The 15,640-nt window shown below is 46.6% G+C and overlaps 1 protein-coding gene across 1 annotated transcript in view; it reads left to right on the top strand.

Annotated features, from left to right (window-relative positions):
* Nucleotides 1-15,640, top strand: part of Myo1e (myosin IE) — a 182,885-nt gene that overhangs the window by 135,301 nt on the left and 31,944 nt on the right. The window contains exons 15-18 of the mRNA XM_060384821.1: nucleotides 269-354; nucleotides 3,827-3,908; nucleotides 9,656-9,762; nucleotides 14,396-14,498. Of these exons, the coding sequence (XP_060240804.1) occupies nucleotides 269-354; nucleotides 3,827-3,908; nucleotides 9,656-9,762; nucleotides 14,396-14,498 (378 nt within the window). The remainder of the gene's footprint in view (nucleotides 1-268; nucleotides 355-3,826; nucleotides 3,909-9,655; nucleotides 9,763-14,395; nucleotides 14,499-15,640) is intronic.

The following is a 15,640-nucleotide window of genomic DNA, read 5'->3' as shown; positions in this document are numbered from 1 at the left end:
AACGTATTTCCCAGATATGCTTGTGGATGCACAGACGGCAGTCTTCTCACAGATCATCAGGCGAGGAAGGTCTTCATTGTCCATGCTTCATGACCATTTGTAGATCATGGTCTGATAGCCTTTGTGAGACAGTACAAAGTGTGAAACCTCAAAGGGTATAGCTAAAAATGTCCATCTTCTGATGAGGATAGCCATACTACCCACTTAGGATATTTTTAGCTGGAGAACTACATAGGATAAACTTTGATTTCTTTTCATTCTTGGCCAGGTTTCCTATGACATGGATGGCTTCTGTGAAAGGAACCGGGATGTGCTTTTCATGGACCTGATTGAACTCATGCAGAGCAGTGAGCTGTAAGTGCCCTTTATCCGTACAGCTTTGGATTTTTTTTTTAATGTGTATGGATATTTTTCCTGCATGTATGTCTGTGTGCCGTGTGTGTGCCTAGTACTCAGAGAGGCCAGAAGAGAGCCTCAGAACTGGAGTTATAGATCATTGTAAGCCATCATGTGGGTGCTAGGAATTGAACCCAGGTCCTCTACAAGAGCAGCCAGTGCTCTCAACTTCTCCAGCCCTGTGTCATCACAAACCAGTGATGATATTGTTTCAACCTACAAACCAGAGTGATTAGCATCTGGCTCCTTTAGAACTACTGAGTCTGGCTTATAATTTGACTCTTTGCTTTTCTCAAAAGAGCTTCTCTCCTTCCAGTACTTGTCTCCTCCTTTGGTCCCCAATGTTTCCTCCTCCCAACAGCCATCTGTGTGCCTGTTTCCATCATCTTCGATACTGTTAGGAGGGAGAATCAGCATATTGACACTGGCATAGAATAGCTATTTCTGACCATCAAGAGTAGAAAATCTAGCTCTCTACTTTGCCCTTGGGACAAAGCCAAAAGGAGTTTCCATGGTCACTCCGTTTTTGAAGGTGGCTAATGGCTTTGTAAGACCTGAATTAGCCTAAATGGCTGAAGCAATTGGAGACTGAGACATCTAGAAATCTAGAAGGAATTTTTCCGCTGCTGTTCAGAGAGGGATCCCTGTGGCTCTGTTCTTGATTCCTATTGTAATATAAAAGGAAAATCTCACACAGTGTCTGGATCCCTTGAAGCAGACGAAGAAGGGTGTCTTCACGTTCCTTGCCACTGGGACACACTTCAGTGGCACCTCCCTTGACCTCCAGATGGTAGAGCACATCTACAGGAGGAACAGTGACAGCATCTGCATCAAGAACCTGGAGAGGGGCAGGCGGGGTGGTGCACACTTTAATCCCAGCACTTGGAAGGCAGAGGCAGGCAGATCTCTGTGAGTTCAAGGCCAGCTTGGTCTACAGATCAAATTCCAGGACAGCCAGAGCTACACACACACACACACACAAAAAAAAAAAAAAACCTATCTCAAACCCTCTCGAGAAAGAGGAGGAGGAGGAGGAGAAGAAGAAGAAGAAGGAGAAGGAAAAGAAGGAGAAGAAACAGCAGCAGGAGCAGCAGCAGCAGCAGCACCACCACCACCACCTGGCATCTTATGTCAACCTGTCTGCCATCGCTCTGTGTAACACATTCTACTCTGCACTACAGAAACATTGCCATCCTGTGCAGCAACAGGGAGCTCACCCAGTGGGTCTGATGTAGAGACTGACCTGGAAGAGTCTGAGTGTGTATAGCTCCATCTCCCGTGAGCGCCTGTGGAAGGTCACACCTAAGCTCTGCTTCTACAGAGACCCCAGGAGATGGAGAAGGTGCTTGCTGAAAAGGATTTGACCAGGGAGGAATTGCAGGTTGAACGGACATTGCCAGCTCCCGAGTCACTAGTCTGAGGGTGTACAGGTGCTGTCTGTGCCTGTCCAGCAGTCCCCTATGGACCACTGAGGACTGGTCTGTATTGCTCAGCCACTGAGGGGTAACAAGCTAGTCTACAAGACACTTGAGCAAAATGAAAAAGTGGATAGAAAATAAAGTTTCTTAAGAAAGAAAAGAAACAGAAAGCCAACCCTGGGAGGAGCCTCTGTAGCAGGATGCATGCAAACATTCATTGTTGTTTATTTATTTTTGAGGTGGTGTCTCCCAGGCCGGCCTCCTGCCTTCACCTCCCAAGCGCTGGGATTATACACTTCTGTATGTGATGCCGGGATTGACTCCAGGGTTTCCTACATGCTAGGCAAGCAGTCTACTGACTGAACTGCATCCCCAGCCAGGGATAAGTACTTAAGGACCAGCAACAATTGTAGCAACTTTCCAATAAAATCCTAACTGCAATGAAAGCAAGACAGGCCTTCCTTTCCTAGCCCTGGTGAAGAGCTATTCTTGCTTTATTTAATGGCTACCCGCAAAGCCCCCTCTCATGCTCCCCCTTGCTTCTGCTCCACCACTATTCTCCCCATACTGGTGCTCTATGATCGTTCTCTTCCATGGGAGGTGCTCCCCCCACCCTCCCCTCCTCCATGCTGACACTCCACCACTGTCCTTTGCCCAAACTTCTTCACACTCACTTTTGAAATGTCAGATTTCTTTCTATTCAAAATGCATAATGCTCGCTCTCCTCCAAGAAGGTCAGGGAGGCTGTGAGTCCTGGCTTGCAGGGTTTCTTGGCGGCCAGGTAAAGACTCACTTTCAGAGATGGTTTTTAATTATTAAAACTCCTGCCAAGTTCAAGAGTGATTGATGGGCCCACATAAACTCCTGTCGTCTAGATTCAGCATACTGTTTGGTAATATGATTGCTGTAAAAAAAAAAAATCTATGGATATGTCTGGTCAGGTTAGAAGTAGACAGATAGGGAAACTTCCTGGAAATTTCTAAACGCCAAAGAGTCACTCAGAGAGGAGGGAGTTTAGTTTGGCATATCCAGTTGTCAACTTACGTGGGCCACTTCATTCACTGAGTCAGTTAGATTTTTATGCTATGGTTCAGACACACACAGGGACAGCAACATAACCAGACATGTCCTCCACCTGTGTGCTACTCGGGTGCTCGGTTTGAGTTACTGAGGGACTATATTCCGCAAACAAAGTCTCAGCAACTGTGGCCTGCTGTACTTAGAGCTGGTCGCACTCTGTCAAGGGGCTGTGGGGCAGGACTGCATACTAGCCTCTAGCAAGCAGAGGCCATTCATGCTGCTAAATATCCCGCCACGTGGGACTGAGGCTATGGTTCGGGCGTGCTTAGCAGACACAATCCCTGGGTTTGTTCCCTAGTATCTCGTAATACCTGGCATGGGGCAAATGACTAATCCCAGCACTTGGAATGGAGACAGGAGGATCAGGGATGCAGGGTCATCATGGGCGACATGGGAAGTTTGAGATCAGCCTAGAATATGTAGACCATGCCTCAAAACAAACAAACAAACAAACAAACAAACAAAAACAAAGATCCTAAGATGTGTAGGACACTCTTCCTTAAGCCCCATCAAAGAATTACCCAGGTATAACAATCAGTGATGATCAGACTTAGAAATAGGTGCTCGGAAGCAGAGCACGCAAACTTCGCTGCCCCATCTCACACCACTCAAGGCTCCAACCTAGCTAGCTTGGCTTCACAAACCCACCCTGTCTTCCATCCCACTCTGCAGTGTCCTGTCCTCCAGCCTTCAGTTCCAGCTGCTGGGGTGTCCCAAACTTATTTCCTGGGTTGAGGCCCTGAAGCATTGCATCTTACAATTCTTTTCTTCTCTGTCTTCTGTCTGGTGTTCATTTGCCCACATTACATCCTGCGGGCTTGTACCATAAGTCACATGACATTTCTGTGGCCGGTGTTAGATGCTTCTGGACAGCACATCCAGCCCTCACAGAACTGAGAGATTGCTGATCCATCCTCTTTCTCCCTTTCCAGGCCTTTTATAAAGTCTTTATTTCCTGAAAACCTGCAAGCCGACAAAAAAGGGCGCCCAACGACCGCAGGAAGCAAAATAAAGGTTGGTTCTATTCTGGGAAGTTTTCAGATCTCTATAAGAGCTGGAGTTCTCTAACAGTCAGGAACTGTGACCCAGGGCCAGAAGGTCAGCTTGGTCATAAGGAGTATGGTCACAGAAATGCCCAGAAGTTAGGCTACTTGAAGAAAAGAAAAAAAAAAGTCGCAGGATGTGGCTGAATTTGACTTGGCTGCACTGATCCCCCAGACAGATATTAAGTACCTCATGGCTTAATGGCCAGCACGTAATAATCAGTTCTTTTAAAGAGGAAATAGCATTAAAGTGAACCTGGGGGGTTTATGTTAAACTATCAGGAATTTTGTGGTTCAGAGTCAAGTTCTGGACATTGATGATATGTTTCCAGTCCAGGCCCTCAGGGCATGCCAAGTATGAAGCATGCCAGAAACCCCAATTCACCCTTAGGTGCGACTGACACATCCCTCCTCCCTGGGCCTTTTAGTCTCCTCCTTGCTGTGAAGTGCAAATACATCTGGCCAAAGGATGTTAGCAAATCAAAAGTGCTGTGGGTGGTGAGGAGTTTGAATCAAGAACACTTTATCCTGTAACTTTGACTACTTGATGAACTTGCTAAAGATAATACCCATTCAAAGAACTCTTTAGGGCTGGGGCTGGTCATGATTGGTAGAGGGCTTGTCTGGAGTGCACAGATCCCTGGGTTCTATCCCTATTCAATCCATAAAACGGGGCGTGGTGGTGCTTGTCTGTAATCCCAGCCCTGGACAGGTAGAGGCAGGATCAGCAGCAGTTCAGGGTCATCTCTTGGCTATATAGTAAATTCAAGGTAAGTCTGGGATATATGACCCTATCTTAAAAATAAATATATATATATACACACATATGTACATAAATTGTACCAGTTAAATATGTCTCTAGTTGTATAATCAAAGAGATCAAGGGATTAATATTTCACATTTCAGTTGCCTGGTGCTTCACTATCTAAGTTATCGGTTTTTTGGTTTTTGTTTGTTGTTTGTTTGGGGTTTTTTTGTTTGTTTGTTTTTTTGTTTTTGTTTTTTGTTTTTTGTTTTTTGTTTTTCTTTTGCACATGCTTATTCCTTGCCCTAGACTGTGCCTTCCTGATTCAGTCTGTGCCTTCCTGATTGGCACCAGCACCACAGACACCATGGTTGTCACCATGGTTACTGCCCTCTGCTCTTGCATGTCCGACTTTCATGAACGAAGCCTGCCTCCCCGGTGCCCAATAACCTTCCCTGGGAAAGGAACACTGGCTCCTATAAAGGGCATGGTTCCGGAAGAGTACCTTTTAGGTTTTGTGGATGAAGTCAGGCATAAGGTGGGAGTGTTTGTGTTCGTTTGCTTGCTTGCTTATTTGCTGTTGCTTTGAGGTCAGAATGTCTGGAATGTCCAGATGGATCAATAAATGGTATTTGGTTCCCAGCACCATAACCAAACCCAACTAGTTCTAAGATGCTTTCGGGCCAGGTGTGGTAACACACAGCCAAGATGCCAGCACGGAGGGAGTAGAACCGGGGCTTTACAAGTCTGAGTCACAGGAAGGTGGGAGGCAGTGATGGGTGGTATGGTCCTCCCAGGTTTGTGGTACTTGCCTTATAGTCTAGCACTGGGAAGGCTGAGGCAAGAGGCTCCTGAGTTCCAGGCCAGTCTGGCTTACAAAATGAGAGTATCTCAAAGAAACAAAGACGGAATCCTGTCATGCTCAGCAAGCCCTCGGGTGCCAGCCATCCTCCTGCATCAGCCTTCTCAACAGAAGACATCACTAACAATGCTCCCATGTCCACTGATGCAGCAGAGTTTTGAGCTGGTGGGCAGAGCCCTCTGGGTGGTAAGGACATCATGTCCTTAAGAGCCATTCCAAGACATTAACTGGGTTCGGGTCCCCAAGACGGAGTGTTGAAGGCAGAGAACAGAAGTGATTTTCTGGAGGCTCAGAGACTAACATCTGCATGAGAGGCTGACTCACGCCTTAGCCTGAAGGACCTGGATGAGGACAAGCTCTGGGCTGGAAACTCTAGTCATGAGACTGTCACGTTCAGATCCAAGGGCTCAGATCCCCCAAGGTTGTAGTGAGTCATTTCCAAGTGGTCTGGAATATTCCTCACGAGTGGGGGTGGGGGCCTCTTCATGCTCCTTTGGAGACAGTTTCCTTCCCTTCCTTCATATTTGTTTCTAGTTTATAAAGTTACTGCCTTTCTGGACTGTATACAGAATGTTTAGAACAGCACATTTGGGGCCTTTGCTTAAGGAGGTCAACCTGAAGTTTAATATCTAAAGGAATGTCTACTTGTACTCTCACCCAAATCCCTCCCTCCCTGATGAATCCTGTGACCTAAGTCTGCCTGAGGCCCCACAGCAGTGAATGTCTCCTTATTTTATATGCCCTCCTGAAACATCTCTGAGGGATATAAAGCCATGGCCCAGTCCCTCGTCCCTCCCATATCTACTATTTGGCAGATATCCAAAGAGTATATTGAAAGGGACTGCAGGTTTCTGGAGAGAAAATTCTACATTCAAGGTAGTTTTAATGTTGCATATTTTAGTGGTTTAATTATTTTAAAACATAAAACTGATCTATTGGATTTGATTAGAACTTGTCATTTGATGGACACTTGCATCAACTTACTACAGTGAAAAATATTCTGCATTTACTGCTGATGTCTCAGCAGGGCAGGGTTGGTTCCCAGCACCCACACGGTGACTCACAACCATCTATAACTCCAGTCCCACGGGAATTCAACTCCCTCTTCTGGCCACCAAGAGCACTTACATGCAGGCAAAACATTCTTTTGCATAAAATTAAAATAAACCTGTAAATAAACGTATATTACGTTTAAGAATGCTTGGTTCTGAGGCTTCATTCAGTTTTTGCATTGTAATTGGAAGAGGCTAGCACAGAGATTACAGTGATGGTTTCATGCTAGACAGAGCAGACTCAAGCTCCGAGTCAGCCAAGGTGGGCACACCTGGCGTTACCAGAGTACCTGCAGCTAGGAATGGAGGATGGTGAACTACATACAGCTCCATTTACTGGGGCGTCTGTTCCTGCCTCAGGAAGACATCAGAGATTTTCTAGTTTTATCCACCCGTGTGGAGGTCGAAGCTGGAAGAACCAAAGCTCAGAAACAGACTCACTGAGCATCTTTCAGATAGAGGAGCCAAGAGCACCCCTGGGGCTAAGGGTTAACCAGGCCATATCATGAGCCTCTTGGTTTTGCATTTTGACTCCCACTTCTGGTGAATAATGCTGGTCCCTTTCTCTTTAACCAATGCTTTCTTGGCTGGAGTCCGTCCGAACTAATCCAGTTAGATTCCTAGTCACCTCAGGGGACATGGAGTGTGACCCATACTGCAACTAATGTGTATTCCTATTTGTTTTAGCTATTCCACAACCTGGCAGTTCTGTCTTGTCCAAGTTTACCCAGTTAATGCCTTTCCTGCCACACTAAACTATTCCATACCACTATCCCATATGAGAGCACTGTGGTTAAAAAAACGTGGACTTGGTGTCAAGCCTGAGCTTCGTTGCTTACAAATTGTGTTGTCCAACATCCCGAGAAATCCTTCTTCCTGCGAGGCTTGATGTTGTCATTTGAAAAAGCAAAAGCAGTAACTGTCAGGACTTCCTAGGATTACCCAGGATTACCCATGACTATTACAAGGAGAGCTATATTAGGGGCCACAGGAAGTGCCCCCCGGCCCCTGGGGGCTTCCGTTATGCTGCAGTGCAAAGGAGGCACGCTGCCACCTGCTTAGGACTGAACAGCGGGAAATAAAAACCACTGCCAAAGCTGGAAGTGAGTGAGAGATGCAGAGTCTTCAGAATGGAGAGCTGGGAGTGGAAGCAGAGGCAGGTAGATCTCTGTGATGTCTGAGGGCAGCCTGGTCTACATGGTAAGTTCCGAGACAGCTGGGACTTGTCAGCCCCTCTCTCACCTCCCCTGACATGGAGCAAAGATCACCATGTTTGTTTCCCATCAGCAAAGAAGATAAGGGGCAGTTCCCTTTGCGGTCCGAGTCCTGGCTGTGGTGGGGTAACCCCTATACCTCTGGCCTCAATTTCAGGCAGTGCAAAAAAAAAAAGCTGTTTTGTGCATGTTTACACAAGCGCTCCATTCACCGAGGAACATTTTGCTTTGACTCTGCCCATCAGCTTTCTAGGGGTTTCAGATTCCCTAAGTGCATGACCACAGAGGAGCCCTAGTCGAGAGCTGGCTGTCTCTTGACAGCAGAGCCCTTCTGCTGACTGGGAGCACTCTGGTTTCCTGTAAGGCCTTCCCACTGTTTTCCTTGAGAGGTTTTCTCTCTGCCTGCTGACTTTGCCTAAGTGGAGCATCGAGGCCCCCCGGGGTGTGCTCAGCTGTGCGGTGGGGCTGCTGATGTGAGCTCTCCTTCCGTTTCTTCCACATGTGCGATTTTCATGATCTGAAATAATCCTAAGCAAGCCCAGCCTTCTTTATGTGGCTTTTTCTGCTTGAGTTCAGCCCTGTTCTGGATAGAGAATTTTATATGGAGTCATTTTGCTCCATATAAAATTGTAAAGATATAACTTATATCCCACAAGGAAACTACAGAGAGATTGCAGACTTTTTATATTAATTACAATTTATTCGCATTGTATCCCAGCTGTAGCCCCCTCCCACATTCCCTCCTAATCCCACCCTCCCTCCTTTTTCTCTTCCCATGCTCTCCAAGTTCACTGATAGGTCCTCCTCCCCTTCCATCTGACCCTAGCTTATTAGGTCTCACCACCAGGACTGGCTGCATTGTCTTCCTCTGTGGCCTGGCAAGGATGTGAAATTGCAGATTTTTTAAAGGGACAAATCAAGGGGGATGCTGGATAAAATGGCATGTAGGACATTCCTGAATGAGATGTCTTTTATGAATTTCACTTTGTTTTCATCATTTTTTCTTATTATTTATTTTGTGTGTGTGTGTGTGTGTGTGTGTGTGTGTGTGTATGCTATGTGTATGTGGGTACCCACAGATTCCTTGGAACTGGAGTTATAGGCAATTTCGAGCCACCCTACTTAGGTGCTAGGAACCGAATTAAGGTCCTCTGGAAAAACAGCAAGATCTCTTAACTACAAAGCCATTTTTTTCGACCTCTTTCTCATTTTACTTAAGAGATTCTTCACCGATGACATGAACAGGAAAAGGATTTGAAAGTTTGTTCCTGTTTATAATTTTAGACAAACAAAAAATTATCAAGAACCAGGCATGGGTATGTGTGGCTATAAACCCAACACTTGGGATACTGAGGCAGGAGAATCAAGAGTTCAAGGTCACCCTTGGCTAGGTTAGAGAATAGCCTAGGATGCCCAGGACTCTGTCTCAAACACACACACACACACACACACACAAAGGCACATTAATGCAAATTTATTTATAGTGACCGAAGCCTGTACAAATTGAATTTAATTTGTTGGCAATGGCATCATTCCCGATGGAAAAAAAAATCACATGTGAAGATTTGCTTGGTTTTCTTTCTGTATTTAACTCTTATTTGTTAACTGTACTGAAAGTGCCTAATTGCTTTCGGTGTTCAAATTTCTTGCTCCTAAGTGTGATAAAAATCACCATAAAAGTCAACAGCACTTTAAAGCTGTTGTGGACACCTGGCTCGGGCACAATAACAGACGATTTGTTACTAGCCATGATCTCCAAGCTAGAGTTCTGCAGGTTGTGTTTGGAAACGTGTCTGCCATAGATAGAGAGTTCCTTATCTCAGCTGCTCTTGTTCTTCCCACTAGAAACAAGCCAATGACCTCGTGAGCACCCTAATGAAATGTACGCCCCACTACATCCGCTGCATAAAACCAAACGAAACAAAGAAGCCCAAAGACTGGGAGGAGAGCAGGTATGTTTCAGGGAGCAAGAGGAGGGGTGAGGCCAGCTGAGGTGGGCTGGCACGCTTGACCTCCGCCTCAGGTGTCATGCCAACCTGTGTCATAGAAGGAGGCATACACGTCTCTTTGGTTTTTTTCTTCACATCTGTGTGATATTTCACCTTGTCTTGTCTTTCCTTAACGGCTTAGCAGTATCATGCCATCCAGAATTAATTCACAGTGTTGTTCTTGGCTAGTCTGGAGGCAGGTGTTAAAACAAACCTGAGTACTTAGAGTCACTGTGGTTTTAAAATTCTTTTGAGGGTCTGTTTAGATGTACATGTTTAGATGTACAGCGTCTGGCCTGCGTAGGAGGCTCAGCTCAGAGAAGACCTGGGGGGTCAGGCAAGAGTGATTGGCTCGAGAGAGTGTAGTCTGGGAAGATCCTCAGACTGGTTAGAGGTCCCAAGCAACCCATGGAAGAGCAGCGTGAAGGAGGGATGAGGCCAAAGGAAGTGGATGGACCATGAGTGCTCAGGTATCTGGGTGCCTGAAGAAGCCTGTGGCATTCTTCCTCCTGCAGGCGGCATTTGGAAAGTGATCCATGCAAGGTGAAGTGATGTGGCTGAGTTGGTAAAATGGCTGTCTAAAATGCATAAAGCCTTGGCAATGTTTTGATCCCCAGCACCTGGCATGGTGGAGCAGGCGTTCTACCATGCTTGTAGCGGCTGCTGCTTTTACTTTCTTTGATACAGGGTCTTATTCTGTAGCCCTGAATTGCCTGGACTCACTGTGTAAACCAGGCTGGCCTCGAACTCATGGAGACTCACCTGCCTCTGCCTACTGAGTTCCTGAGTGCAGGGATTAAAAGGACATGCAACCATGCCCAGCCTAGCTTATTTTAAACAAGGCTTTTGGGGATCAGACTCCGGCTCTCATGTTCTTAAGGCAAGCATTTTACCAGATAAGCTATTTCTTTAGACCCAAAGTACCACAATGGCATCAAATCTGGAACTAGACTGGGATTTAGGACTATGCCTTGCAGCTACCCAGAGTAACTGATTTGTGTGGGACACAGTGTCTTCCGAATGAGGGCCTAGGACACCGTGACTCTCAGTGAGATCTGTTCTCCATGGTCTGCTCTATCTCTAACATGTGTGCACAGCCTCTTCACTCACATGTACAAATACATGCGCTCCTGCACACAGAAGGGTGGTGTCAGGGGCGACCTCAGAAAAAGCTGGCAACAAAAGTACTACCACGAGGTACCTGCATCCACTGTTTCTCCATTTCAAGCCCTTCCACCTTGCTTCTCCACCTGTCTCCAGTAAATAACCTTAAATGAAAGCATTTTTCTTGAGGCTAGAGGTGGCTCAGCGGTCACGAGCACGCACTGCCCTCACACAGGACCCAAGTTTGGTTCCCGGCACCCACATCATGTCTTTGGCCTCGTCAGGCACCTGCAGTCCCTTGCACATGCCCACTTACAGACACACACAGGTACACAAAATTAAAAATAATAAAAGTAAATCAAGAAAAAATAAAACCTACTTGTCTTACAAATAAAGTCCCACTCCCCAGCCTCAAGCCAAGAGCCCCACTAAAAGGTTTTCTTGTAAAGAAATGGCACAGTAGATTCTATTTGGACCTTCCCCCACGCTGATGCTGACATGGACTGACGTGATGGCTCTGTCTGTAAAGGTCTCATGTAAACCAAACCTGAGTTTGATTTTTCCTATGTAAAAATCCTGAGTATGTTGGCCTGTGCTTGTAATGCCAGAGCTGGAGGAGGCAGACAGGTAGATCCTTGGGGCTTGCTGGCCAAGCCATCTAGCATAATCCATGAGCTTCAGGATCCCGCCCACTCCCTCCCCATCTCCTCCCCTACTCTCCCCAACACAATGCACTGGAATATCAGAAAATAAAAATAGATGCTGTAATCTGGATAGGATTTTGCAGAGGTGCTTTTCTTGCTGTGTCCTCCTCCTTTTCCTCCCCTCCCTCCACTCCTCCCTCTTGTTTCCCCCCACATACACCCCTCTTGACCACTCTTAGCTGAATTCCAGCAAGAACACAGTAAGCAGCCACACTCAGTATTTTAAGAAAGCTCAGGGTGAGAGCTGACGAGCGCTAGTGCACATTTCCAGCCGGATGGCTCCCCCTCGGGTTTAATCACAGAAGGCTTCCCCTCCCTTGTGAGTGTGAGGGGCTGGAGTCGCTGGTGGGAATTATCACGCTCAATTGAAGTTCTTGGTGGAGAGGGTTACTCATTCCAGGAGTTTATGAGGTATGGGGTTTTTCCTTTTCCTGTCGAAATGTGTTTTTGTTTGGCTTCTGGCAAAGTGGCTGGCCTTGGATTCTGAATGACTGTTCTCAGGCTGTGGTTTGCCTGAGTGAGAGAGTGAGAGAGAGTGTGAGTGAGTGAGAGAGTGAAGACAGTCCTGAGGGTGACTCCTTCCACAGGGTAGAAATGGTGACCTAGGGGACAGTTGGACTTTGACAAGGCGAGGCCTGCCAGTAGCGATACTCCAGAAAAAGCAACGTGGGTCCTTTGTTGCCTGGAAGTTCTTTGACACATTCCAGGATTTGCTAGACTGTCATGCAGCAGAAAATCTTATGTAAGAAATTTCCTGAACCTTGATGCCACTTCAACAAAATCTCACTTGATGTAGGCTGGAGAGAGAGCTCAGTGTAGACCGCTTGCGCGGCCTGACTTTAGGATCTAACTTTAGATCCCTACATCCACACGAGGGCTGGCCTGTTGGTGTCTGCCTCTAATCCTAGCATGACAGTGCCGAGAAAGACAGCCTCTGGGGCCTCGCCGGCCAGCCAGCCTAACTGGAACGGCAAGCTCTGGGCTGGGGAGATGGGCCACTCGCTGCTCTTCAGGAGGACCAGAGTTCAGTTCCTAGCATCCACGCCACAGCTCACAACCGCTCCAGAGGGACCGATAAATAGCAAGCTCCAGATTCAGCAAGAGACCCTGTCTCAAAAACCAAGGTGATAATAGTGGGATTGAGGAAGACATCCCACTATTAACCCCTGGTCTCTTCATCACCGATATGGACAGGTATATTGTGTGCGGTACTCACATGCAGCATCACGTGTGTCAGGGTCCAAAGACAATGTATGGGAGTCCGGTTTTTACCTTCTGTTGTGTGGTCTCAGGAACTGACCTCAGGTCACTGGGCTCTGGAGCAGGTGTTGGCCATCCACCATCCTGTGAGGCTGTGTCTTCACAGAGGGAATATTCTTTCCTGTGTGGTTTGTGGCCTATGTGCAGAGAACTGGCGTGTGACGTGTTCCCTGCCTGAGGCTCGGAGAAAAGCCATTGTTTGGGAATAGCGCATTGAAAGCCACAGACACCAGAAGTAGGCGGAAGTAGGCACCTCCAGGCTGGGGGAGGGTTCCGCAGCTATGAGCTCTTGCTGCTCTTGCGGAGGACCCAGGTTCAATCACCAATACCCAGTTACAGGGGCTCCGATGCCCACTCCCTCCCAAAATGCTCATACACACTAGCAAATACTCAGCCATACATTTTTCAATTAAATTTTTTTTTAAAGAGAGAGATAAATGGGCACTTGTGCATTTTTTTTTCTTATTAGATAAAAGGGCAATAGTGAGTTTGTATTTGGAGAAACAAAAAACTAGTAGCAGCAAAGAGACAGAGACAGATATATAGAAAGACGTATAATTGATACATATTTTAGGCCATTCTTAACTTAGTCATTTGGAAAAATCCTAGAAGTACGGTCTCATTGAGTCTAGGATTGACACTAGAGTTGAATGATTAAAAACGGCCCCAATAGCACCTGATTCAGCAAGTTCTTAATTTTGTTGGAAAAAACAGTTAATTTTATCTGTGATCCAAAGGTCCAGTGTATGGAGCTTTATTTTTATCAACAGGTTTTTAGTGTCCACGTTTACTTGTTTATTCAAAGAGAGGTACACTACATGGATGGAGGGCAAAGGATAACCTGTGAGTGTTTTTTCTCTAACTCGTGGGTTCCAGAGATGGAACTCAGATTATCAAGTTTGGGGGCAAACGTCTTTACCCGCTGAGCCCTGATTCCTTTTTTTTTTTTTTAATAATTATTTGTCTATTTATGTATACGGTGTTCTCTCTGCACACCAGCAGAAGGTACCAGATCTCATTATAGATGGTTCTGAGGCACCATGCGCTTCCTGGGAATTGAACTCAGGACCTGTGGAAGAGCAGCCAGTGCTCTTAACCTCTGAGCTCTCTCTTCAGCCAAGCCCTGATTCTTATTTGAGATGGGATCTCACTGAAAAGTCCAGGATGGCCTTGAATGTCTATACACAGTGGATTGGATCCTCCTGCCTCTGCCTCTCAAGTAGCTAAGATTAAAGGCACAGGCCTTTATGCCTGACTTCGGGTTTTTCTTTTGCTGTAGTGCTGTAAAACAGATGTGTAATGTCTTCTTGTATGATTACAGGAGATGATATTTTTCAGTTCATATGAGGTTCAAGAGTTCATCTTGGACACTATTACAGTCTTGTAAAGATGCCCCCTGCAGCTTGCTAGTAGCAGCTGTGGTGGGGGTGGGCGCAGGGGGAGGGGAGGGTAGTTAGAAGAGAAAGCTGACTAGGTGGTAGGGTAACAGAATTATCGAGTAACCTCCCTGTTCCGTCTTCTTTTTTCAGAGTAAAGCATCAAGTAGAGTACCTAGGACTCAAAGAAAACATCCGAGTGAGAAGAGCTGGTTATGCCTATCGGCGTGTCTTCCAGAAGTTTCTACAGAGGTACCTAACCGGTTGCTGCCAGACTCTGTGTGTGTGTGTGTGTGTGTGTGTGTGTGTGTGTCCAAATGAGCTTATTTATCCATTTAAAGCACATATCAAACAGCTTTCGGCGCAACAGCGGAGTCAGGCATCCATTCCCACAACTACTTTTAGACTCTTTTACTGCTCTGAAAAGCCCCGCCTCCTGTGGTTGTTGCCACAAGGCCATCTCTCCTCTGTCATCCCCCACCCCCGAGAGGCAGTCGGCCATCTGCTTTCTGTCACTGTCAACTTGCCTGTGTCACATACATGTCCTCCATGGCTGGCTGCTTTCACACTGTGGTGTTTCCAAGAGTCCTCAGCGGTATAGTGCGTCTACACCTCATGTCTCTTCATTGGTAGATATTATTCTATTGTATGAACCTACCACATCTCACCTGCCCAGCTGGTGAATATCAGTGGCTTCCATTTAGGAGCTGCTATGGCTGACGCTGCCGTGACAGTTCTTGCGCAGGCTTTGGGGAGGGTTTGCGCTCCGGGTGGCTCGGATGTAAACCTAGAGGTGGGATCGCTGAGTCATCTGTTTAACTCTCAGAGTTACCGCCAAGTGGGCACACCGTGTCACATCCGCGCCCACGGGACCCGAGGCTTCCATTTTATCCCAGCCTGTGCCAGCATGCGCTAATATCTGACTAGCCTTGCTAGTGGGCGAGAAGTGGCAGCTCACTCTGGTTCTGATTTGCATTTCCCAGATGGCAGAGGATATGCAAAACCCTTCCTGAGCTTATTGGCCATTTGTACTTCCTCTTTAGAGAAATGTTCAGGTTCTTGGCAACCTCCCCCCCCTTTTAAGGTATTTTTGTCTTTTATGAAAGATATGTTATAGAATATATCACAGTTAGTAAGCCATCTGTGGACTGAATCACCAGGTTCAAGAATTTATGATAATCATGACATGGGAGGGGTGGGGCTGGACCTGACCAGGGTGGATTAGTAGTCTGAAAAGAATTGCAAGAAAATGTTTAGCCTACCTAAAGAAAAAAAAAATCTAGGGCATTTAATGTCAAATACTCTGTAGAATCCATGTTCAGAGGCTTTCCGTGCTGTCCTGGCTGTCCTGCAACTTGTACATAGACCAGGCTGGCCTCAAATGCAGAGACCCACCTG

This window comes from Meriones unguiculatus, chromosome 6, assembly GCF_030254825.1.
Source record: "Meriones unguiculatus strain TT.TT164.6M chromosome 6, Bangor_MerUng_6.1, whole genome shotgun sequence".
Lineage (NCBI taxonomy): Eukaryota > Metazoa > Chordata > Mammalia > Rodentia > Muridae > Meriones > Meriones unguiculatus.
This window is presented reverse-complemented; position numbering and strand designations above follow the sequence as displayed.